Below are 22991 nucleotides of genomic sequence, written 5' to 3' on the forward strand. Positions count from 1 at the left end.
ACTAGCTCAATGCCCCCACCCCAATCTAAAACAAATTGAAACATCAAAGATCTTCTTACTTTGTTCACACTTTGAAATTCTTCTTCTATGTTATTAAGTCTTTGTTGCGCTAAATAAGTAATTATAGATTCTGATAAGATATGTTTTTTTTGTTGTTTTACTAATTTTCAAGGCTGCTCTTTTGAAAAGATGAAATTGTCTAGAGAGCGGTTCCAAACAAAATTTCTATTTGTTTTACACTTGTGTAAACTAAATGACAGATAAAATGTCTAAGTCTAATTTTTACTTGAAGCATGATACAAAAAAAATGAAATTTGAAGAAGGGTTTAATTTCATTCTATCACAACTGTATTCTTTATGATTCTTATCTTGCGGTAAATTAAGTTAATAACTGCTGAACAACACAATAATTCAACCAATTTAGTGCGGTCCGTCCCTCATCTGTTGTTGGACGTAGTGACGTAGCTGGGTGACGTAGTGCAGGGCGTGCCGCGTCATATCTTCCAACACATCCGCCGCTCGGTGGCCGGCTCCCAGCCGCCTCAGGCCCCGCTCCTCCCTAATCCGTTATCCGCTAATCACCATCACCGTCCCCCGGTGGAAACAAACGCGGCTCCGCTTCGGCTGCGAGCGGAAGGAGCCGCTAAAACCTTCCCATCCTCACCAGGAGAACCGGGACTTTCTTCTTCTTTTTTTTTATTATAGCTTGGTGAGTGTTTTTAGCGACTTCAAGTGCGGTTTATTGAGTTTAAAAGGTCCCATACAGGAAATAATGTAAACGCTGAACTGAGTTGGTTTTGTTTCTCAGCTTCAGCTTGATGTTTTTTTGTATCCGTCAATTCAAAGAGCTTTTACCAACAGTTATTTTCTACCATGGGATGGAAATGCAGAGATTTATTTCCTTTTGGGATAGTTTCTATCCGGATATCCTGGATTTATCCACCAACAAATGACTGACATGCTATCCAAAATCACCCTGTTTAAATGCATCTGTCCATTTCGCTCCTTCTATTCACCCAGAAACATTGAAAAGTTTTTAAATCACAGCTATTCATTAATCCATTCATTTATTCATTCATACCCATTGAAGGTGCTATATTGTTGGTAGAGCCACAAACTTCAGTGTTTTACTTTGGTTTTATATAATAGGTCAGACTAGATAGTGAGAATCTGTAGACACCATTTTTATTTTAATTCATTTTCTCAGTTAGATTTAGGTCTTTACTTTGACTAGACCATTCTAACAGATTCAGTGCTTTGATTTAAACCATTCCATTATAACTTTTTTTTTTTTTTTGCTGTGAGGAACTTCCACCTCATTCTGAAATTTTCTGCAGCATCCAAGCAAGTCATCTTCCAGGATTGACCTGTATTTAACTCCACTAATTTTTACATCAACTTTGAGAACAACAAAAAAGGAAACCCAGTCATAATGCTTCCAGACACAAAAATAATTTGTTTGCAGGCCACCTGTAATTCATTTGTACTGTTAATTGCCATTATTCCTAAAACAACTTCGAATGTGAAGACAAACTATGTTGAACGGGTAACAAAAGTCATTAGTGATGTTTGTACTGTTTCTTTAAACAGGTTTAGATGAGGTGAAGCCTGAGGCGCGGCAGCTGTGGTGATGGTGTTGGACTCAGGTGAAGTCTTCATGGATCAGGTCGATGGTGAAAACACCAGGGATAGTTTGGAGCGAGATGTCCGTCCAGATCCCACAAAAACTGACAGACCTCAAGCCAAACGGAGCAGTGCCACCAAGAGGGAGAAGGTGTCGCAGAACGGGATGCCTAGCCTGACGGGTGGGGGGCAGGGGGTGGAGAGGAGAGCCAGGGCACCGCTCCATCGCCCCCTCAGTATGGAGGTGACACCGCAGCGTCTGAGAGGGTCCCAGGAAGTGGCTGACCGGAGGGTCCAGCAGCCCCCCTGGCGCAGTGGATCAGCCGCTCCCTCGCCGCCGACGCGCAGCCTTACAAGCCCAAGCCTTAAAGCGGGCGGTTGGATGCGGCGCAGTGAAAGCACCTGCTCTGTCAACTACCCCTTGGGTCTGCGGGCTGGCAGGGGGCAGATGCGACCCGCTACCTCCCTGCCTCACATAGCTAAAGGATCAGTGGGGTCTGCGCTTAGCTCGCCAGCCCGTCCTTGTCTGCTAGTCGCCCTGAGACCTCTGAACCTGGAGCAGGAGAAACAGACGTTTTTCCAGTCCGACTACAAGTACGAGCCTCAGTTTGAGTACGCCCAACCAGAGCCAAGGAGCGTGCTGGACAAATACAGAGAGGGTTCAGGCCTCTTCCTGGAGCAGGTGGGTAAAGATCTCACCTTTAATCCCTGCCTTAGAGTCCAGTTGATGATTGTGTTTGTCTCTGATTGTCCACAGGCGGTGGGAATCATGGAGTGCGTCCTTAGGAAGTTTGGCACTTATGAGAACTTTGAGGAGGTGACAGGTGGCAACGTTCTGCCGAAGAGCCAGGTCTGGGCTGCGGTACGCAAATACCTGCAAAAGGAGGGCTGTGTTGGGGAGGTGAGTTCAGCTAGATGACGCTAAATCTGGAGGATGTTTTAAAAATCTGCCTGCTTTTTTTATTGTCTGCTTTAAATCTTCCTGTTCAGACTTTTTTATATTCTTTAATTGTTATTAATTAGCATTGTGCAATTTTAACAGACTGTTATGAATATATTAAATGAGTAGAACTTCCAGTTCTACTCATTTTTTTTTCTACTCAGTTCTAGATAATTAATAGGTCATTCAAATAGGGTAAAACCAAGTAATGATTATTATTTAAATAACTGTAACTGTAAATTCCTTATTCACCAGGGTTCTTAATCTTTTATGTAAAGGATGGACTGGAGCGGCTGTTAAAATCCAGTTGCCTTCATCAATTCAGTAAACTATGGCTATCAGTGGAGTTGATAATCACTGCATGGATTAACCACAAAAGACCGCTGGTTAAAACAATGGTAACTATCAGCTAATAATCAAACTCAATTTTATTGTATCCAATAAGTACGCAAACACTAAACTCCATTGAAAATAAGTATAAGAAAATAAAACAAATAAAAAGGGGAAATGGTTTTAAGAGTCTGTTCAAAAGTCTCTGAGGAATAATTAAGTTTTAAGGCTAAAAGCATTCAAGGTTTCCTTTAACGTAGCTGCAGAAAAATGTGAATAACCCTGACGCAGATATTTAAAATGCAATCAAACAGTGAAAAATCAAAAATGACTCAGGAATACATTAAAGGTATAGTAGAGAATTTTCTTTTTCCCAGTGGATCATGAAATAAGTTGTCCTCCTAATTGTCAATCATTCTGGTAATATGTTTACATAAGGTCGTCCTACGTGCTCGTCCCCATTTTCACTTACTGGTGGTGAATGTGACATAGCGGAAAAATTGCATATCTTCTTTTAGAAAGTAAGCTTGTATGAGTGATGCAAACAGCAACTTTTAAACAGAGAGTACATGAGGAGAAATGGGCAGGTGCATGCCCTCGCACGTGTAATAGGCCTTCCACAGAATGGGTTAGTTCAGCTGGCCCCTGGCGGTCCAGCTGAACTGGTGTCCGGGGCTGAGCACAAGGTTAGAGGACTCATAAAATGGCTGTTACCATGAAGTAGCTTGGAGCTAACAATGCAAGCCAGTCCAACCGTAGAGCTTAACTCTTCAAACAAATGGAAACAGAGAATTAAGCAGACAGTAAAGGCCAGAACACACCGAATTAGATTTTGCGACCGATCTAACAGAAAATCGTGTTTGACGAGGGGGTGGCGTTTAGCGCTCTTTGATGGCGTTTAGCTCTGACTGAGATGGAACCCAGGTCTATTTTAGTTGGACTACGCAGCAATTCAGGGGCAATTTAATGGGTCTAATGTGAAGTGCACGGGTCAACAGTCAGTTTTGGAGTCAAGCTGGACAGAGAAAAAAAAAAAGAAACATTAAACAAAAAAATTATACTTTACCCATGATAGGAGATCAGGAGGATAGAAAACGGATAGAGTAGTAATCCAATTTGAACATAGCAAAAAAAAAACTGTGTTCAATCTGGTTTGAAACACAGGAAAAACAAGACACTACATTCAGCTCCATGTGAATCATAGACAGGATGCAGTCTGATTCGGCAGCAAAACATAGACTCTTCTCTAAAGGGGATTTGGTGGCTACGATGTAACCTCAGCTGAAAACCACAGTGTGTCTCCCCCATCAAGGCCCAAGAGCCACAGGCAAGAGTTTGTGGTGTTGGAGTCGGCTGCTTTAGCAAACTCTGTCGCAACTGTGTCACACAGGCGGGGAATCGCTCTCGCAAACGTCATTTACTTTTGATCCTTAACATTACAAATATTAAAATAAGGGATGATGGAACAAAATCCGTTACAGTTTCTGAACATAAATAAATCCTGACCAACCCACATATGGTCAAACATTAAAACTACTTGGTAAGGAAATAAAAAGCATTTTAAATTTATAGTTGTAATATGTCTTGGTGCTAATTTAATGCCAAAGTATTTATTTAAACCATCCATTTTCTTACACGCTTGTGCTGGTGCCTATCTCCAGCTGTCAATGAGCGAGAGGTCGCCAGTCCAACACAGAGACACACAACCATTCACACACATACTCACACCTAAGGACAATTTAGAGAAGCCAATCAACCTAACAGTCATGTTTTTGGACTGTGGGAGGAAGCCAGAGTACCTGGAGAGAACCCACGCATGCTCAGCGAGAACATGCAAACTCCATGCAGAAAGACCCCGGACCGGGAATCAAACCCAGAACCTTCTTGCTGCAAGGCAGCAGGGCTACCCACTGCGCCACTGAGCAGCCCCTTATTTAAACCAGAAATCTGTAAAGATATAAATTTGTTCTATGTTCCCTGATGTTCAGTCTTAATCCTGCTACAGTAACGCTAGATATTCCTTAACAATCAGGGAAGCTTTTCTATTTTTTTTTTCTTCTGTTTATTCAATATGTTCCAGCTTTAGAAACTGTGTTTTATTGTAAGGTTTATGTTGTAAGTCTAGCAAAATCCAGATTATGCCATTACCACTACAAAGCGTGGCTGCGTGACACAAGGTGTCCCTTAATGAGCTAATCGTTTCATCCTGGTCTAGGATGAGTCCAGGAATGAGTCAGTCTCTGCTCTGTTTAGTTACAACCACAAACAACACCAAGTAGAACATGAACTACAGAAATGGATCCTTATCACATTTTCTATCAAATGGAAATTAGAGGATTTTCATCTCTCTGTGTTCATGCCTCCATACAGTAAAACTGTAGAACCACTTTTAATGCATAAGTATCACCTAATTTGCATAAAAGTGACAGAGCCCTTAAACAGCTCATTTTAAAAGGAGCTCAAAATAGACAACTGAGAAGGTGAAATCCTATTGTCTGAAAGTAATATTGTGCAAAAGATTAATGAACATGTTAAAAAATGTACAATAGAGCATGTTAAAATGACTGGAAAGTGCTTCTCTGTGCTTTTCTTTGAATAAAATCCTAATCAAACCGAGCTGAGGTAAGTTTGTGGATGCAAGCTGACAAAAACTCAAACATGTTCTAACCTCGCTGCACTTGCCACTGCACGCTCTTAGCTTTCTTAAACCGCTCCATTAATCTAAGCTCTCTGAAACAGGATATTTGGACATTTCTCTGAAAGCCTTTTATTTGTTTGCATGGTTAAATCCAGGTCATGTGTAAATCCTTTGGTGTTGAGTTTAAAAGGATATAAATGTGCTTTCTGTGTAATATGCCTCCATTGAGGTACAGCGTCTCCTTTATCTGAGGTGTTTGAGTTAAAGTCTGATCCAATAACGTGGAGCAGTCTGTAACCCAAGCCTGTGTAGCATCTTGCAGAGCTGGATTAGCTGCTGCAGGTGTGTATAGCTCTCTGTCTGTGTTTTCAGGTGGTGGTGCGTCTCTCTGACGAGCTGCTGTCGCAGGCAGTCATGGTGGTGGAGAGCTGCCGTCCCACTCTGACCATTAACCTGGCCGGGGCTCGTCAGCACTGGCTGGAGGGGATGCTGAGGCATGAGATCGGTGAGCTGCAGTTCCACAGATACCAGACCATAGCTGTCATGACTGATCTGGCCACACAGCTGAAAGGTCCAAACCAGACGCTCTGAATCATTGTTAATCACTGCAGATATGGAAACTACATACAGAGAGCGAAGTGAGCCCAAACTGGTTCCAGGATACTGATGTATCACTTTAAAGCAGCTCAGCAGTTTTCTAAGGAACCATTAATTCATATGAAAGTTGATAGCTTTGAAAATAAATCAGAACCTGTAGGAGTAAACAGCAGCCTGTCCAATTTTCCCCTGTGTGTTGAGACGTTCAGGAAAGGAAGAAAACAAGGAGATCAGGTCAGAAAACAAAGGGAGGAAAGGAAAGCGGGGGCTCTGTTCTGTTGCCTTGCCCTTAAATAACTGCCATTAAAGTCGGGGCGCTCGTCCAATCATAATAAGGAACATTTTTGGCCTTAAAAATATCTGGAGATTTACCTTAAAATATTATAATATATCATCCTCCTGTATATATTCAAACTGTCTTTTTAGGGGGGGAGAACATCTGATCTATATTTTTTTTTTAATTAAAATAATAGCATAACTAATATAAAGAAAATTAACAGAAGGTTTCTATTCATTCCAAAAAGAAAACAAGAAATATACCAACCGTCTTTGAAACAATGACCTTGGCAGCCAGTTATGGTTGAATGATCCAGATGGTGGAAGTTCTGTTTGGTTCCACCGGGAGGAAGGAAAGGGCAGAGGTCAGGGAAGTGAGGTAGGGAGAAGGCAAGAACTGCAGTTGGCCGATTACTTGTAATGCAGGATTTCTATTTACTTTGGGTTCAGTAATGTATTTTTAATTGCACTGAGAATTTATCCTTATATATTTTAAACTAGAAATCTAGCTTGTTTGATAGCATCTGTTTCTGTACAAACTGATTTAATAAAATAATTCCTGTTAAAAGCTGATATTTTTTCAAAAGTTGCCATACAGCAAATATGCAGTTCCTTTGATCTTCGTTGGACAGTTACAGTTTACAGATTGCAGTTAAACGAGTAAAAAAAAAAATGCTGCTCTATTTTGTTGACATTTATGGATGTGCCAAAACCTCTTTGCAGGTCTGCATTAAAGCTTATAAATATGTTTCATTAGAAATCAAATTTACATAAATGATTTCTCTGTAACTCAAAAAAGACTGAAGGCTCTCCAACTTATAAGAAGGCTAAGATAATAACAAACCACCCTGATACGCCATGTTTTATCTGTCTTTGAGTTTTGAACCCTGCCTCGTTTGCATTTTGTGATCCTTTGCTATTGTTGTGTTGCTGTAAGGCAGAAGTGTATGAGAGGAAAAAAGGCAAGGAGGCAAGGATGGAACTGAGGCAGGAAAAGTAAAATAAGAGATACAGAGAACTGAACAAGGGTGGCAGAAGAAGATAACATGAGAGGGAAAGAGAAGGAAAATTAATTAATGAAAAGGTGAGGAATGAAGGATGAAAGGAAGGGACAGAGGAAAGGAGAAGTTGGATGAAAAGGAAAGAAATGTAAGGGAGGGAAAGAAAATGAAGGGAAAGAAGTGAAGGTAGAAGGGGTTTGGAAAGAGGGGAGATACTGGAAGAACTATGAAGGGGAGAAAAGGAGGGTTTAGAAAAGAAAGAATAGAGTGGGTCAGTGGAGGAATCAAAGGGGAAGGATGGAAAGAGGTGAAGTAATATAGTGTTTTTTAGTTTTTTGTACATTTAAAGCATAATTTTTAGGATCTGTGGGAAATTAGCTGCAGCATCTCCCTGCTTCTCCTCAGGCACACATTACCTGCGAGGAGTGAACAACAACCTGCAGCCGTGGGCCTCCTCCGAAGGCAGGAAGCAGTTCGGTCTGAAACCGGCTAACCCCACAGAGGAGGGCCTGGCCAGCCTGCACAGCGTTCTGCTAAGGAAGCAGCCGTACCTGTGGCGAGCTGCGTTGCTCTACTACACAGTGTACCATGCCTCCAGTATGAGCTTCAGCCAGCTCTTCAGCCACATATCACGCTTTGTCCAAAACCCGGACGTCCGCTGGGAGTACTGTCTACGAGCCAAGAGGGGACAGACGGACACCTCTCAGCCTGGTGAGCACACTTAGGTTTATATTTTTGCCCTTATTGGATCAATTATTAACTGTCCATGAAGAGATTATTATTATTATTATTATTATTATTATTATTATTATTATTATTATTATTATTATTATTATTATCATGTCTTTAGCTGCTAGAAGATGCTTTATTTGTAAACTTGTTTGCAGCTTTATCGACTCATCAAGACATGAGTTTTGATTTTATAGAGATAGACCTCCCTTAAAGTGCTTGTGACTTCCTTTCCTCATAGCAAATACAGTTACTCATACTGTTGAAATAAATGCTACACAGCTGAAATATTTCAGTCACTATCATTGGATAGCAGAGCAGACGTTTAGGGCGCAGCTTTGTAAGCGTTGGAGCCGTATTAGAGCAGCGTGGAGGAGCAGCACATGTAACAGATGATTTTTAAGACTTTTAGGAAACACTACTTGATTTGTAATTTTTTTTCAACCTTTCAGTGATGCATTTATTTCAGCATGCCATATGCTTTGAATTTTCATCATTCTAATGTGTTTTTATTAATTTAGTTCTATAATAAAACGCATGAAAGTGGAGTTTTATCTTTAAAATAAAAATCTTAATTCTTAAGCAGGTATATCTACTTGCTATGTTCAGAAAATATAAAAGCATGAATCAGCTAAACAATTTTAGACATTAGTATAATGCAGACCATGAGCAGAACTGGTTTCCTGTTGTTTATTAGAAATAAAATGAACATGACTGGCCTTTGGAACTGATCTCTTATTCTGATTATAGTTATTTCAGATTTCTATTATTAACAAGAAGCACTGGAATGCTTTATCTGTCTTGAGACAGAAATGGCTGGAGAAGTTTTGTCAGAAGGCTTGATATTTTACAAATCCTCAGATCACAACAGGCTGTGCTTGCTCAGACCAGTCCAGCTGGCTCTGCTCGGTTTTACAGCTCCGTTCAAGCAGTGCTAATTCTCTTCACTCCAAATGAAAAACTGTAAACTGATGTCAAGTGTCACAATATTACTGCAACCAAGCACAAATGTGTTGTTTTACCAAATTAAGTTTGTTTTTGAGCAACCTACTGTCTACTTTAACTGTTCATACATTACGCTGGTACAATGCATGTGCCCTGACGTTGTCTATTTTGGGTCAAAAGTTTATTTTATTCTGTCTTTATTCTGTAACAATGTCTTGGTTTGGTATATTAATATTCTTCAAATTATTATTTTTTGATGGAAAAGTGTGCCATAGTCACTTTACGATGACAGACTAGTGCTAAAAATGTTTTACATAAAGCAACCTTTATAAAATTTGTTTTTGTAGCTAGCATAAAATCCAAAAGCATCAGCAAATGCATATTTACACTATAAAATGTTCAATTGCATGTTTATATATGCAGCTTTCTTTTTAAAGACTGCTTATAATTGTGTTTATAAAGTCTGCTCATAATTGTGTTTATAAAGTCTGCTCATAGCTGTGTTTATAAAGTCTCCTTGCAGCTGTGTTTATAAAGTTTGCTCATACCTGTGTTTATAAAGTGTGTTTATAATGTCTACTTGCAGCTGTGTTTATAACTTTTTCTTGCTCTGTTTATAACTTTTTCTTGCTCTGTTTATAACATCTTCTTGCAGCTGTTTATAACTTATGCTTGTAGCTATGTTTAAAAATATTAGAATAGAATTCAACTTTATTTTCATTCCACTGTCACCAGTACAGAACAGCGAAATTAGATCTGTGCATTTAACCCATCCCCTTGGGGAGCAGTGGGCTGCCATTATGCTGCGCCCGGGGAGAATTGTGAGGGGATTGAACTCACAACCTCAGGATTCAAAGCCATTAATAATGGGGATTCACCCCATTATAGCACTGACTCCTTTCTGGTTAGCACAGTTTACTCATAAGCTTCATTTCAGTAACAAGACTATTAAAAGTGAGAAAATATAAAGGGAAAACACACAAGTACATTGCAGTGGCACAGTAGGAGAGATTAAAATAATAAAACCGATAATTAACTAAAGCAATAAAAAGGAAATGGTGATTAAAATGATAATACAGGGAAATTAAACTGAACTGCAAACTAAACCTACTAATGTTTAAATGGCGCATTCAAAGGGACTCAAAAAAGTAACTTGTTTCAAATATCCCTTGGTTCCACTGGAAGTGAAAAGAAAATCAAAAAGCAAAAGAAAAAAAACAAACTATTTGAATATGAACCTCGTAGGACTGTAGCCATTACCTAGAGGAACTGGAAAAACATACATCATAGGACACTACCTTGCACCAGCGTAGCAACTCTGCTCGTTTAGACACGGGTCACATCAAGGTTGCATCATCGCACTATAGTAGTAAACATGCAGGCTTTAAATAGAAAAATAAATCAGTACAGTGTTTGTTTTGCCAGTACTACCAGCATCTGTGTGCTCTCTTTTTCTAGTCAACCTACTCTGTTTTCTTTGGCTCTATCGTGGGTGATATCAAATATATACTTTTAATTAAATGTTCATATTTATTATGGTTGTCCATCAACTGTATGTACAGTTTTTTTATTTTTTTTTATTACCGTAAATAAAAGTCAAGAAAATGGGATCCAGTCTGCACAGTAGTCTGGATCTGTTTTATCAACGGACTTCCTGCCTGAATAATCTGCTCTGCACTGCAGTGGCGTGGAGTTAGAGCGGCAACCATAAAACAACCATCCGTTTGAGAGAAGCGGCCAGCGAGTATGTGAAGGACGCTTCAGAAATGCATTGCAGTGGACCTGGTGGAAACACTCAGACTATAGTTGCTGTAATTAGCTGCGACTGCCTGGTGGATCTAACCGCATACATGCCGAGGATTTAGGATCTCACTGGTTACGGTTTTCTGGGAGTTTATTCCAGATTAGTGGACCAAAAAACTAAAAGCTGCTTTGCCGTGTTGGGTTCTGGTTTTAGGTATTAGACAGATTTATTTTATGGTATGTAGGTATGTAGATTATTAACCCACCATACCCAGGAGGTCTGGGTGGTTAATAGACTGACAACAAATCTGTAATGTATTTTACATTTGAAAAAAACTATATCTTGAACAATGCCGTTAAAGCTGCCTTGGCGCTTTTTTAATTTGTGGTTTATTTTGAGGGCTTATTTCAAAGGGTGGAGCTGCTCTGCTCTCTTGATTAATGATCAAAAACCTCTCTACAAATGTAGACACCTAGGTATGTGTGTATGTATGCATATTTGACGATGTTATAATTGCTTTCTTTGAATTGCTAATTAGATTTGCTAATCTGTCCAGATTAACAGCAACCAGACCTACAGGAGGACCAGCATGTTTTAAAAAGTCATTCATTAGGGTGTCATTTAGGGAAACACCCTGATTGCCTTTAATATCGACTCCTGTAAAATTGGTTAACATAGGTTTAAATGTGGCTCTTTTCATTATCATTTAGATTTATAAACTGGGAAGAGACTTTGTAGTTTATTGCTTTAGTCAGTAAATCTGCAATGAGCTGTTGGGGGATTTACAACATCAGAAAGTATTCATTTTTTTTGCCCCTATCTGTCAGTCCCTGCTATAAACCTGAGCTATTTATATCATAAAAAACAATACCAACAATTCTTGTCAGTGAGATGGGAGTTATTGTCTAAATTACAGATAAAATGCCTTAAGTTGGGCAAGCATGTGATGAGCTGTTAACATCCATAAAATATCAGCTTCTCTGTAGCCTGAAAAACAAATCTCAGGGTAAAATGGAGCCTGGGCTGTGTATTTATCTATCTTGCAGGAAATACATGTTTTATTATTGAATCATTGTTTTTGTTTGTGTCCTTTAGGCTGCTTCAGTAAGGATCAGGTCTACCTGGATGGGATATTGCGGATTCTTAGACATCGAAGGAATATCGACTTTAAGATGTTGACGTCCTTAGGAAAGGTGAGGGAACATCAGCTTTGATTGTCTCACAGCAGAGATCCTGGAGCTCTCAGCGGCGGAAGCTGATATTCCTATAAAGGTCGGGTAGATGAACATATGAATGTAGCCCCACAGGACAGGTTTGTTATCTCTTTGTACAAAGTTCTACATGCTTTTTTTTATTTATGATGGCAACTTGTCCAACTTATCTGAAGCCTCAAAACCCTGCCTCCTGATACCACTTTTTATTAAACGATACTGGTGTTTACAACTGGTTCAAGATGAAAGGAAAAATAAAGAAAATAGGACCGAGCTGATGTAACTCCACAGCTACTCATTTTGCAGTTATTCTCTTCTTTGCAAAAACTTGAAGGTATCTCGTTTTAAGCCCTGGGTAGCGCCTGTAGGCATCCAAAACGGCTTTGTTTCGTTAGACAAACATTTTACTAACATTTTTTTTTTTTTTTTATCTTTTATTGTTGTTGGTATAAACACAAAAGGAAGGATTTTAGGTCAAGTGTTTGTCAGCTGAATAATCAACCAATCAATCTGCAAGGGCTTGTAATTTAGGCCACTCATAGAAAAGGACAGAAAATCTGTCCTTCAAAGCAAAGTGGGTTTGAAGGTTTATTTAATCCAGTATTGGTTTCCAAAGTGATTTTTCTAAATTTACAACCTGTCACCCTTTGGTTCTGCAGGTGTCTTTTGAAGACGTTGAGAGGCTCCGCCCTCATGCGGCGCTGAATCGAACCAGGATCCCGCACTTCATGCGTGATCAGGTGCGTTACCTGCAGCACCTGGACCACATTGTGGCAGTCAATGAGATAGACGATCCAACGCTGGAGCAGCTTCTTCCCTGATCAGGGTGTTGGTACAGACTTGTTTCATCTGGTGCCCTGATTCTTACTGAAATATCTGATCTTAATGACGCTTTATCTTAAAAATGTCACTGTTGCTTTTATAAAACTTGAATGATTTGAACACAAAAGGGAAGAACACACTGACACCTCTTTGTTTTCAATCTGATGCATGTTTGTGTTGCTTTTTCACACAGATCTGTGTACTTTAACTGCGCCCCCCCCCCCATGAAAATACCTCAGTATTATCACTATGTAACAACCATTATATATGTATGCTCACATAATCATAGCTGGCACGCTTTATTTATGCAATTGTTTGACCTTTTTTTACTTTGCAACAACTTGAATGTCATTGGTGTTAGCTTTATATTTTATCTTAAAAACAATGTATCTATGCCTTAGATTTTTTTCCATTTAAAAAAAAAGAACACCAAGGACACAACATTTAAAAACCATGGGGGGGCTTCGCAGTCACTGAGGCCAGGAATCTTAAAATTATGAAGGATTATCAAGTGCCACTGGACTCAGGCATTTAAATCCCCCCAGGGGTTTTATTTATCAGTGTTATTGTGAAGCTAATCAGCAGTGTTGTCTTAATGTGTCCTCGGTGGGCATTCAGTATGCTACTGTGATACGACCCGTCCTGGAGTTCCCCTGCTGCAACAGCCAGACTTTTGTTTGCCACACCGATGTAATGGTTCAACATTTGGGATCTTTGCAGAGCTTCTTGGTTGTTGTTTTTTTTAACCTCTTCTTGTTTTTAAGTAGAAGCCCTGGCAGAAGAAAATACTTTCAGTGAGGAAAATAAGTATTTTAAAACCCTGCTATTTTGCAAGTTTTCCAATCGTAGGTGCAAATCCACTGTGAGAGACATAATCTAAAAAAATAATAATAATAATCACTAGCTGTGGCAGTGTGTGCGTGAATGGGTGAATGACTGAATGTAGTGTGATGCACTTTTGTCAAGTCTGTCTCTGGCAAAGTGCTTTGAAAAAGCGCTGTATCAGTACAGCCCATTTACTGAAATTTTTCCTGTAGTTTTTTTTTTACCAGGTTTGCACATGCTACAGGGGGGATTTTGGCCCACTCCTCCACACTGATCTTCTCTAGACAAGTCAGGTTCCTGAGCTGTTGTTTAGAAACACGGAGTTTGAGCTCCCTCTAAAGATTCTCTATTGGGTTTAGGTCTGGAGACTGGCTAGGCCACACCAGAACCTTGATATGCTCTCCCAGAGTGTTACAAGACCCAGCCTCGACCCATCTTCAATGCTCTAAGGGAAGGAGGTTGTTCCCCAAAATCTCCCAATACACGGCCCTGGTCATCCTCTCCTTAATGCAGTGCAGTTGCCCTGTCCAAGGTACAGAAAAACAGCAAAGCATGATGCTACCACCCCCATGCTTCACAGTAGGGATGGTGTTCTTGGGATGATACACGTCATTCTTCTTCCTCCAAACACGGTTACTGGAATTATGATTAAACAGTTCTATTTTAGTCTCATCTGACCACATGACTTTCTCCCATGACTCCTCTGGATCATCCAAATGGTCATTGGCAAACTTAAGACGGGCCTTGACATGTGCTGGTTTAAGCAGGGGAACCTTCCATGCCATGCATGATTTCAAACCATGACGTCTTAGTGTAATGCCAACAATAACCTTGGAAACGGTGGTCCCAGCTCTTTTCAGGTCATTGACCAGCTGCTCCCGTGTAGTTCTGGGCTTTTTTTTTCACCCCTGTGAGGGAGATTGTCATATTTAGCTCCTTCCATTTTCTAATGATTGCTCCAACGGTGGATCTTTTTTCACCAAGCTGCTTGGTAATTTCCCAATAGCCCTTCCCAGCCTTTTGGAGGTTTACAATTTTGTCTTTGGACAGCTCTTTGGTCTTGTCCATGTTAGTAGTTGGATTCTCACTGATTGCATGGGGTGGCCAGGTGTCTTTATGCAGCTAACGACCTCAAACAGGTGCATTTAATTTAGGATAATAAATGGAGTGGAGGTGGACATTTTGAAGGCCGACTTAACAGGTCTGTGAGGGTCAGAATTCTAGCTCATAGACAGATGTTCAAATTCTTATTTGCAGCTGGATTATACAAATAAATATTTAAAAAAAATCATACATTGTGATTTCTGGATTCATTTTTAGATTATATCTCTCACAGTGTACATGCACCTACGATGACAATTTCAGACTCCTTCAAGATTTCTAAGTGGGAGAACTTGCAAAATAGCAGGGTGTCCAAAAACGTATTTTCCTCACTGTAGCAGCGTTCTTTAAAAGTTATTTATAATAGTTCCAAAACTTTTCTTACAAAAAAAAAATGGCTACCCAAAACTAACATTAAAAGCACTCACTTTAAGGAGAAAGGTACTCACAATTGAAATGATCTGTCTTTTCACCAAGATGATAGTCTTCAGGTAGAAGTACTGATTTCCAGTTAAGATTGAAACCAGCATCGTTAATCTGCAGTGAATGAAGGAAGCTTAAAGTTTCACGCTATATTACACTATTGTTGTCAAAACCTTGTCCATAGATCTTAAGCCACGCCTCTTTCTGGCTTTGAAAAGCCTCTTTCAACTAATAATTCACATATGGTGGGCAGAAAGGAAAAGATTTATACCATCCGCGATTCATTTTGCCCTGACTGAAATAAAATCTAAAAAAGGATATTCTATCAGATTCTGTTTTGTGGACAACGGTTTTCTCTTTATGATAGGTTGTCAGTATCTGTTGGTCCATATATGCTGATGTCCTCAATCCATGCATGGTACTTCAGATTCAGATTATGTTCAGATTACATGCTACTCTGAGACAGAAAGGTGGATTTCAAATCACCTGTTAATACAGATTTATCTTTTAAAATGTTCAAATCGGGTACATTAGAAATTTAAAATCATATCTACTCTCAGCTGAGAATATAAGACCTCTATAATAGCAAAGAACTCCCAAATATTGAACCAATGTTTTTGTTTTAGGTGAAATGCCAAAGTGGTATTTTAGGCGTTTTTAGGGCTTTTTGTGAAACAGCTGGGCACAGCTGCTCTTTGTAGCTCCTGATTCAGATGTTTTAGTTTTTAGGAGGAGGCCAGGTGCTGTTGGCGTGCCTTTGATGGGTGTAGAGCTCATCATCTGTAGCTATTAGTCTGTATGTTTGTAGGCTGCTTTCCACGTTGATGCTACAGATATCAGTCAGGGCATTCAGTTTGAGCCAAGCTTTCCGATCACATTGGTAGAACCGGGTCGAAGGCCTGGTTTTGAAATAAAGCCAGTCATCCAAAGGGGAGACTGATGCATTTTAAATACTCAGATTTGCTCTTTCAGATGCGATTGAAGTTTTCTCTGCTGTGTTTACAGTTTAAGTCACCTAAGCAGAAATATTTTAAATCTGAGCCCGATGTCCTCCTCAGGACTATGGCCCAGATTCTCCTAAACGAATGCATCAACCTGTATCACACTAATGTTGCACAAGTGTTTTTATGTTTTGGAAGTACATATTGAATTTCCAGTGTTATTTATTAAACACACGCACTTATTGAACCCTTTGGTCTGTGGTTTATTTAAGGGTATTAGATCACATAAATGATCATTTTTACCATTACCAAGCTCTTCCATTTGGATAGTTTGTTTTGGATCGGTGGTTTCTGGTCACAACACACTGAGACATTAGCAAAATGATTAAAAAAAACAATTAAGTCTCCTTTGAACATAATGGAATGTTTATAGGGTGAATGTCAGACTGGGAAGACGTCTTGCTATCCACAAGTTGTTTCTAGTTTCCTCCCACTTATTTCCCTGCTCAGTGAATGTTAATGTGAAGGGTCATGATTTGGACAGTAATCTAAAATAAGTTGGTGTGATTAGAACAAAATATAAATTTAGCTCATCTTATACTTACCGTTGTGAGGGCTACACTTTAAGGAAGTCACACAAAACAGGACTGGATGCCATTTAGATTGCTTTCATCAGGTAAAGTTTTAAGATGAAGATTTTACCTTCAGTTTATAGAGTACTGTGACTTTAAATCACTTTATTATTTTTTACTTAATTAACTGTCTTCACTATGTCTTCATCTTCTACACCAGAATGTGGGCTTTTTCTCTTACACTAAGAGTATGTAGACAAACAGAATCTATGTTATGCCTAAAAGGCCACAATACATAAAAACACATCTGGTCTTTTTACATCAAAATAGACACTGAAAAGCCAGTAGCAAACCAGTAAAAGGGTTTCCTAGACCTCAGAACCAACAAACTTAATAGATTAGTAGGGAAATGTATTTACTACATGAACACCGCTTGGATAGTTTGACATTAAATGACCTGCTTTTACTCAGAGTTGAGCTTCTGACTTGAAGACAAGTTTTATTAGACAGCCAAAAATCTTCTGGGTCTTGATGTTTTATTTTAACATGGTGATGAAAACACTGAGGAGGGGGAAGAAAACACCAACACATGCCTTTTAAATAAAAACTGTTTATTCTCTTTCAATATAACTTTTGTTCTATCATAGCAGAAAAGAGCCTCCACGTCAGTGCTAAAACCTGGAACTGGATCTCCGGCTGCCGCAACGATGAGGCTGGGTTCTGATCCGACGACAGTCACTGTTTAAAAACGGACGTCAGATCCGGTCAAATGGGACTGCATGTTCCCTTGGCTTTGATGGGAGAAGTTCAGTCCGTTTGTTGAGTTTGTGTGTGTAAGTGTGTGTGTGCTGCAAAAAACTGACATCTTGCTCCAGTATGGCTGTTGATGTGGAGGCAGAGGTTTCTGCCAAGAAAAGGTTGTAAGTTGAGGTAAAAAAAAAAAAAAAAAGATTTGTCCTAAATGTTTAAAAAAAAAAGAAAAAAAAAGAATTGTTAATGAGAAAAGTAGACAGGTCTGGGTCAGATTAATGCATAATACAGCACTGAAATTAAAAACAATCTTTAACAAGATATGCTGAATAAAAGCAGTCAGATCCTTTAACACTGCCTGGTGCCGTTTATAAATCTGGCTAAACAATATATTACTTCTGTTTGTATTTTATAAATGCAGATGTGGCTGGCCTTAAGAGCATGTCTTCAAACACCATACATTTTTTTAACAATGGGCCTCATGCAAGAAGTGTTTGCACAAACAAATTCATTCTTAAATCATTAGTACGAGTGATTTAGGAGCAAATGTCGCATTCACCATGTTTCTCCCATTTCTAATCGCTCTGGTATGAACAAATATGAATGCCCCAGATTTGACGCAAGAGTCTTGCGCAATCAGTCAGCTGTTATCCAAACCTAGTTTTTCACAAAATGACTACATTGTTATTTGGAAGCAATTATAAATGACATTTATATTCGCTGATGACAGAACTATCGGTCACTACAACTGTAGACGGCATATAGGTATCCAGGGGACTCTAGTTTCATTTGTTATTTGTGGGATCAAGCTGCTATTGAAATAACGTCTGGAACAGAAAAATATAAAGTTTAGAAAGGAGGTTAAGCAAGTGTTGCTGCTTCTAACAGTAAGAAATGCAATTATTTTAGTCCTTGGCAGCTCCTTGGCTTTGCTATTACACCAAATATGGAATCTCTACCGTTAACATAAAATGTTAAATTACATTTTATATCAATGCATTGTATGACAGATGGAGAGTATGCTGAAGGAATGATAGACGTCAGGAGATGTTCAGTATAGGTGTGCATTAAAAACAGATCTTGTTGAATGTTTTGTTGGTTAATGGCAAACTGAAGCATTTACATCGTATGTTGCACCTCTTACCACAATTTTCATAAAAGTTTTTAATTTTGACAATTTTCGGATCAAATTATTTTAATTTTTACTTCTACAGCGCATCCACTTCACTTACAGATCCTCAATCTTTGAACCCCTGGAGTTTTTCTGTTTTGTCTTTAAAGCCATTTCTATGAATGAAAACCTTCTGACCAGCATGGGAAGGTGTAGCCTTATTTGGCATTATTAGGGCGGGATTATGCAGATTTAAATTTTTCAGGAACAACTGCTCACTTATGCACAGGTGAATAAGGTTTCCGAGGATCATTTACAATCATTCGCTGAAATTAAAAATGTCTGATGTGTTTGCAAAAACCAGTGAAAGGAGAAAAAGTAACAGAAATTTATGACAAGAAAATAAAAATGTTGCATGAGGCACATTGTTTCTAAATCTAGCATTTTTCCTTTTCCTGTACATCTACAATTTTTAGCCCCACTCACTAACAGGAGTTATACAATGACCTAAGAGTAGCGTTACAAAACTAGTAGTTTGCGTTCCCTTTGAAATAACCTAAATAAAGGTTTTTTCTTGGAATGCGATCCTTTGCAGAAACATTGGCTTTTAAAACAAACCACTAATCTGGAAGCACTCTGTGGGCACCGCACTCCACGTTCAGAGGTTTTTTTATCCAAAGAGATTTGAGAAAAACTCTGTTCCCAATATTCTGAGCATTGAAAGGTGTCCACCTAACTAAAAAATTAAACCATAATTTAGATTTGCACTTCAAGCATATCTATCTCTGGAACAAGCAGGAACACCTGCATTCTCAAAGTTGACAAAGTTCTGTCTGTGAAACTATTTTCAAACTTCATTTGTAGTTCTTTTCCTCATGTTGATAGAACAAAAGTTTGTGTTTAGGTGGAGATAAAAGATTTACCTGCTGTCTGGTTATCATGTTGCATTGGAGCTGCTTATTGCCTTTGTGCCTTCAGTGTTGGCGTTTGCTTGTTCCTTCACCACTGGATCTGAGGAACAAACATGAGCCGTTTGATTCTCAATAACAGAAAACACAACAAGAGTAATTGGAGACAAGCAGATCCTGGAAACGTCAAATACATGGAAAATTCCTGGTAGCATAAGGATTGTGTCTGACAGGAGGCTGGGATCCAAGCTCTGGCATAACAGCAAAATAATTAATGGGAAAGACCGGAGGAGCTCTTATTTCAGGTCTTTCTGTAGAAGGGATTATCAGTTTACAGAGCTGCTCTTCTCTTTTGATCTTTAGAAATGTAAGGTTATTCCTAAAACTGGATGCGTTTCCCTGAAGCCTAATCTAAGATCTCTGAACTCCTACCCTGATGATGTCAGAGGAAGGTTTGAGTTGAAATACTGAGAAAACCATTTGATCCGTTTACTTCAGTGTTCACAGTTCACTTAGTGAAAGGAGACAAGACAACATAAAGAAGACTCTCTGAGTCAGGATCTCATGTAAACGTGTTGCTGGTACTGACAGAAGTATGGATGCCTCATAGCTTCAGTGGCCGTCAGCCTTTGCTGGTGGTCGTAGCGCAGCAGCTTGTCCAGCAGGTCGAGGGCTTCCGGACTCACCAGGTGCTGGTTCTCTGACTGGATGAACTGCTCCCAACGCTTCCGGGATTGCCTAAAAACATGGAGACTGCATCATGGGTTTGTTTACAAAGGAGTTCAGTGCGTGGGTTCTGGCTGGCTTTAGTGACATGAAATAACAGAGAATGACTGAGCATTTAGCAGTTATCTACTTTCAATGGGAAACAAAGCTGGAAAAATAAATTAGATGAGCTGCACTTTAGTCGCATGTATTTTGAAAAACCCTTAAACAACCCTTTTTAAATGCTCTTTAATTTCAGCATTCACTCCAATCTGTAGCTGTCTGCATGCACCACATCTTTTCATAGTTTCACCACCACACATTCTTTCTCCAGGTTTAGGGGAATTTATGCTAGATTTGAATGTTTTCTTGACAATGGTCAAATATGCGGGCTGCTCAGTGCACTGCTGCCTTGCAGCAAGAAGGTTCCGGGTTCAATTCCTGGCCCAGGGTCTTTCTGCATGGAGTTTGCATGTTCTACCTGAGAATGTGTGGGTTCTCTCCGGGTACTCCGGCTTCCTCCCAAAAACATGAATGTTAGGTTAATTGGCTTCTCTAAATTCTCCTTAGGTGCGAGTGTGTGCGAGGATGGTTGTTTGTCCTGTTTGTCTCTGTGTTGCCCTGCGATAGACTGGCGACCTGTCCACGGTGTACCCCGCCTCTTGCCAGTAGATAGAAGTAGATAGGCACCAGCACCCGTCATGACCTCATATGGGATTAAGCATGACGGAAAATGGAAGGATGGATGGTTACAAATGGAACCCTTTTTCCTGCAGCTCCTTTAGTGCTGCTGTCAGCCATCCAAACAGGCTTTGAATAGTCTTTTAAAATGATTATTTAACAGTTTTTGACCTGTCGTGTGCTCACTCTGACTGATACCTGGATTTTTTTTGTTGCTGAATTACATTACAACTCTGCAGGACATTTCACTTTAAAAAGATGGAAAATTACCAGTTCCACACTGTCTTCCACGGATTTAAATCTGCAGTTCAGCAAGCTCTAACTGCATTGTTCTAGTTCCCTTAACCTAATTTCAGTCTTAAACACCACCTGCTAAGCTCTCAGCAGCTACACAATGACATAAACACCCTCAGCAGTTTGGTGATTGAAACACCACACTGAGCAGGTGAACAGGAATGAGAGCCCAGTCTTAATCACACATATTAAACACAATTAAATAAAACACTGATGTTTTGTTAGGAATTATTTTATTTTTTATTGAATTTTCTTTTTTTAACCTAGTTATCCAGTTTTGTTGGTGGTGTCTTCTTACTATAATTAAATATCAATCCTTTTTTCACCGTTTTTTCATTGATTGCTGTTGTTTTTAAAATATGTTGATCATATTTTTGTATTATGTTGTATGGAGGTTTGCCAAATAAAATATGTCACAAGTTTTTATGTCCTATATCCTTTTCATTTTTAGTGCTAATACTCTTTCAATTCTTGACAAGTCCAAAATCTGTGTGCTTAATCTCAGTCCATAGAACATGTTTGTGTTTTGGACACCAATTTCCACAGAATGATTATAACCATTTTTTTTTCTCTTCACAACCTAAGCACGTTCTCCCTTCAGTTCTCTTTTAAAATTTCCCCCTGATTAGAAAGTCTTTTTCTCTGTCTCTAGTTTCCATATATGAAGAACTGCATTTCATATTTAATAGCAGTTTTGGTTTTATTGATTTACCAAGAAATCTGTGTACAGTTAAATTTCTTAGGTCTATGTATTTCATGCCAATTCGATTTAAAAATATTTTTCTGTACATAAAACCCTATATCTGGCTCCTCCCCTCCTATTCTAACTCCTTTTGCATCGCCTTATCAAATCACAATAGCTTATGGTACATTGTGCTGGAGAAGATTCTCAGTCATCCAGGCCATAGCCCTTCCAAAAAAAGTTAAAAAAATAAATAAATAAATAATCCACTGGACTTTGTTTCCAAGTTTTAAGGCAATTCGCTTCCCATCCAGGAAGCTTTTCACAATTCAAAATGCAAGAAATACACATTGAGTTTGAGGCTTTATAATGATGCATTAAACAATGCAAAGGAACTTTAGGAGAGTATTGAACCCCTTTTCAGATGAATGTATCCCATCAGTTACCATTTATTTCAATATTTACCATTGGTTTTAATATATTTACGGATTTAATACTGAAATATTTTGTTGTTAAATCCAAGTGTTTAAATAATTCTTAGAGGAATATCTAATTTATTTTTTATTACTTAAAAGGCTTTTATTAACTGTCCTTTAATCTTTCCCTATAATGTGTACACTTGTCCTTTAGCTTTTCTAAATAAATCCCATCTGAACCTCTTCAATCACATTCTACATGAAATGTTCTAATCTCTCAGCTGCTTATGGTCCACATTTAACATTAATATTTGATTACTTCAGATTAGCATGTAAAATAAAATATCCAACATCTAACATGCATAAGTTTTTTTTGTATAAAATGTCAAATAAGTAGCTTAATTTTAATATTATCCTTGTCATGGTGAAGTTACAAGAGAACGATTGTTTCTGATTATTAAAATGCAAGTTTTAAGTCCAGGTGCCCAGATAATATTTCCCTCCTGAAACTTCCTGATAACTTCTAGCATTCCATCTGAAACTTGGAAAGTGGTTCTGTCTGAATCCCAGAAAACCTCAGATCCTGATTATTCCTGCTTCACTCCATCCATTTAGGAGATAAGCAATCCACTTTCCAATCCACTTTATTTATATAGCACGGTTTAAACAAACACAAGGTTACCAAAGTGCTGCACAAAAAGATAAAATAACTAAAATAAATAAAAG

At 38.9% G+C, this 22991-nt stretch overlaps 2 protein-coding genes across 3 annotated transcripts in view; one reads left to right on the forward strand and one right to left on the reverse strand.

Moving 5' to 3' along the window:
• The first annotated feature begins 524 nt into the window (after positions 1–524).
• kiaa0895l (KIAA0895-like ortholog) lies at positions 525–17667 on the forward strand. The gene is made up of 7 exons (XM_015371618.1): positions 525–709; positions 1591–2305; positions 2381–2524; positions 5904–6036; positions 7811–8116; positions 11919–12016; positions 12694–17667. Exons 2-7 carry the CDS (start codon positions 1631–1633, stop codon positions 12853–12855), a joined length of 1518 nt encoding a protein of 505 aa, XP_015227104.1. The 5' UTR covers positions 525–709; positions 1591–1630; the 3' UTR covers positions 12856–17667.
• The window catches only part of LOC107082777 (casein kinase II subunit alpha'-like), an 18110-nt gene continuing 12429 nt past the window's right edge, over positions 17311–22991 (reverse strand). For both annotated transcript variants that reach the window (XM_015371619.1, XM_015371620.1), the window contains exons 11-13: positions 20077–20225; positions 19503–19590; positions 17311–17675 (exon numbers count right to left, since the gene is read on the reverse strand). In XM_015371619.1, coding sequence (XP_015227105.1) covers positions 19517–19590; positions 20077–20225 — 223 coding nt within the window. In that variant the 3' untranslated portion in view covers positions 17311–17675; positions 19503–19516. The remainder of the gene's footprint in view (positions 17676–19502; positions 19591–20076; positions 20226–22991) is intronic.

Source organism: Cyprinodon variegatus, unplaced genomic scaffold (genome assembly GCF_000732505.1).
Source record: "Cyprinodon variegatus isolate N-32 unplaced genomic scaffold, C_variegatus-1.0 Scaffold61, whole genome shotgun sequence".
NCBI classification, from domain to species: Eukaryota; Metazoa; Chordata; class Actinopteri; order Cyprinodontiformes; family Cyprinodontidae; genus Cyprinodon; species Cyprinodon variegatus.

What these genes read in the sequence shown, in the direction of transcription:
- kiaa0895l (XM_015371618.1), top strand. Translation starts at nt 1,631, where the DNA reads ATGGTGTTGGACTCAGGTGAAGTCTTCATGGATCAGGTCGATGGTGAA. An exon ending in AGGAGGGCTGTGTTGGGGAG is followed by an intron (nt 2,525 to 5,903) that starts GTGAGTTCAGCT and finishes CTGTGTTTTCAG; the next exon opens with GTGGTGGTGCGTCTCTCTGA. An exon ending in GACGGACACCTCTCAGCCTG is followed by an intron (nt 8,117 to 11,918) that starts GTGAGCACACTT and finishes TGTGTCCTTTAG; the next exon opens with GCTGCTTCAGTAAGGATCAG.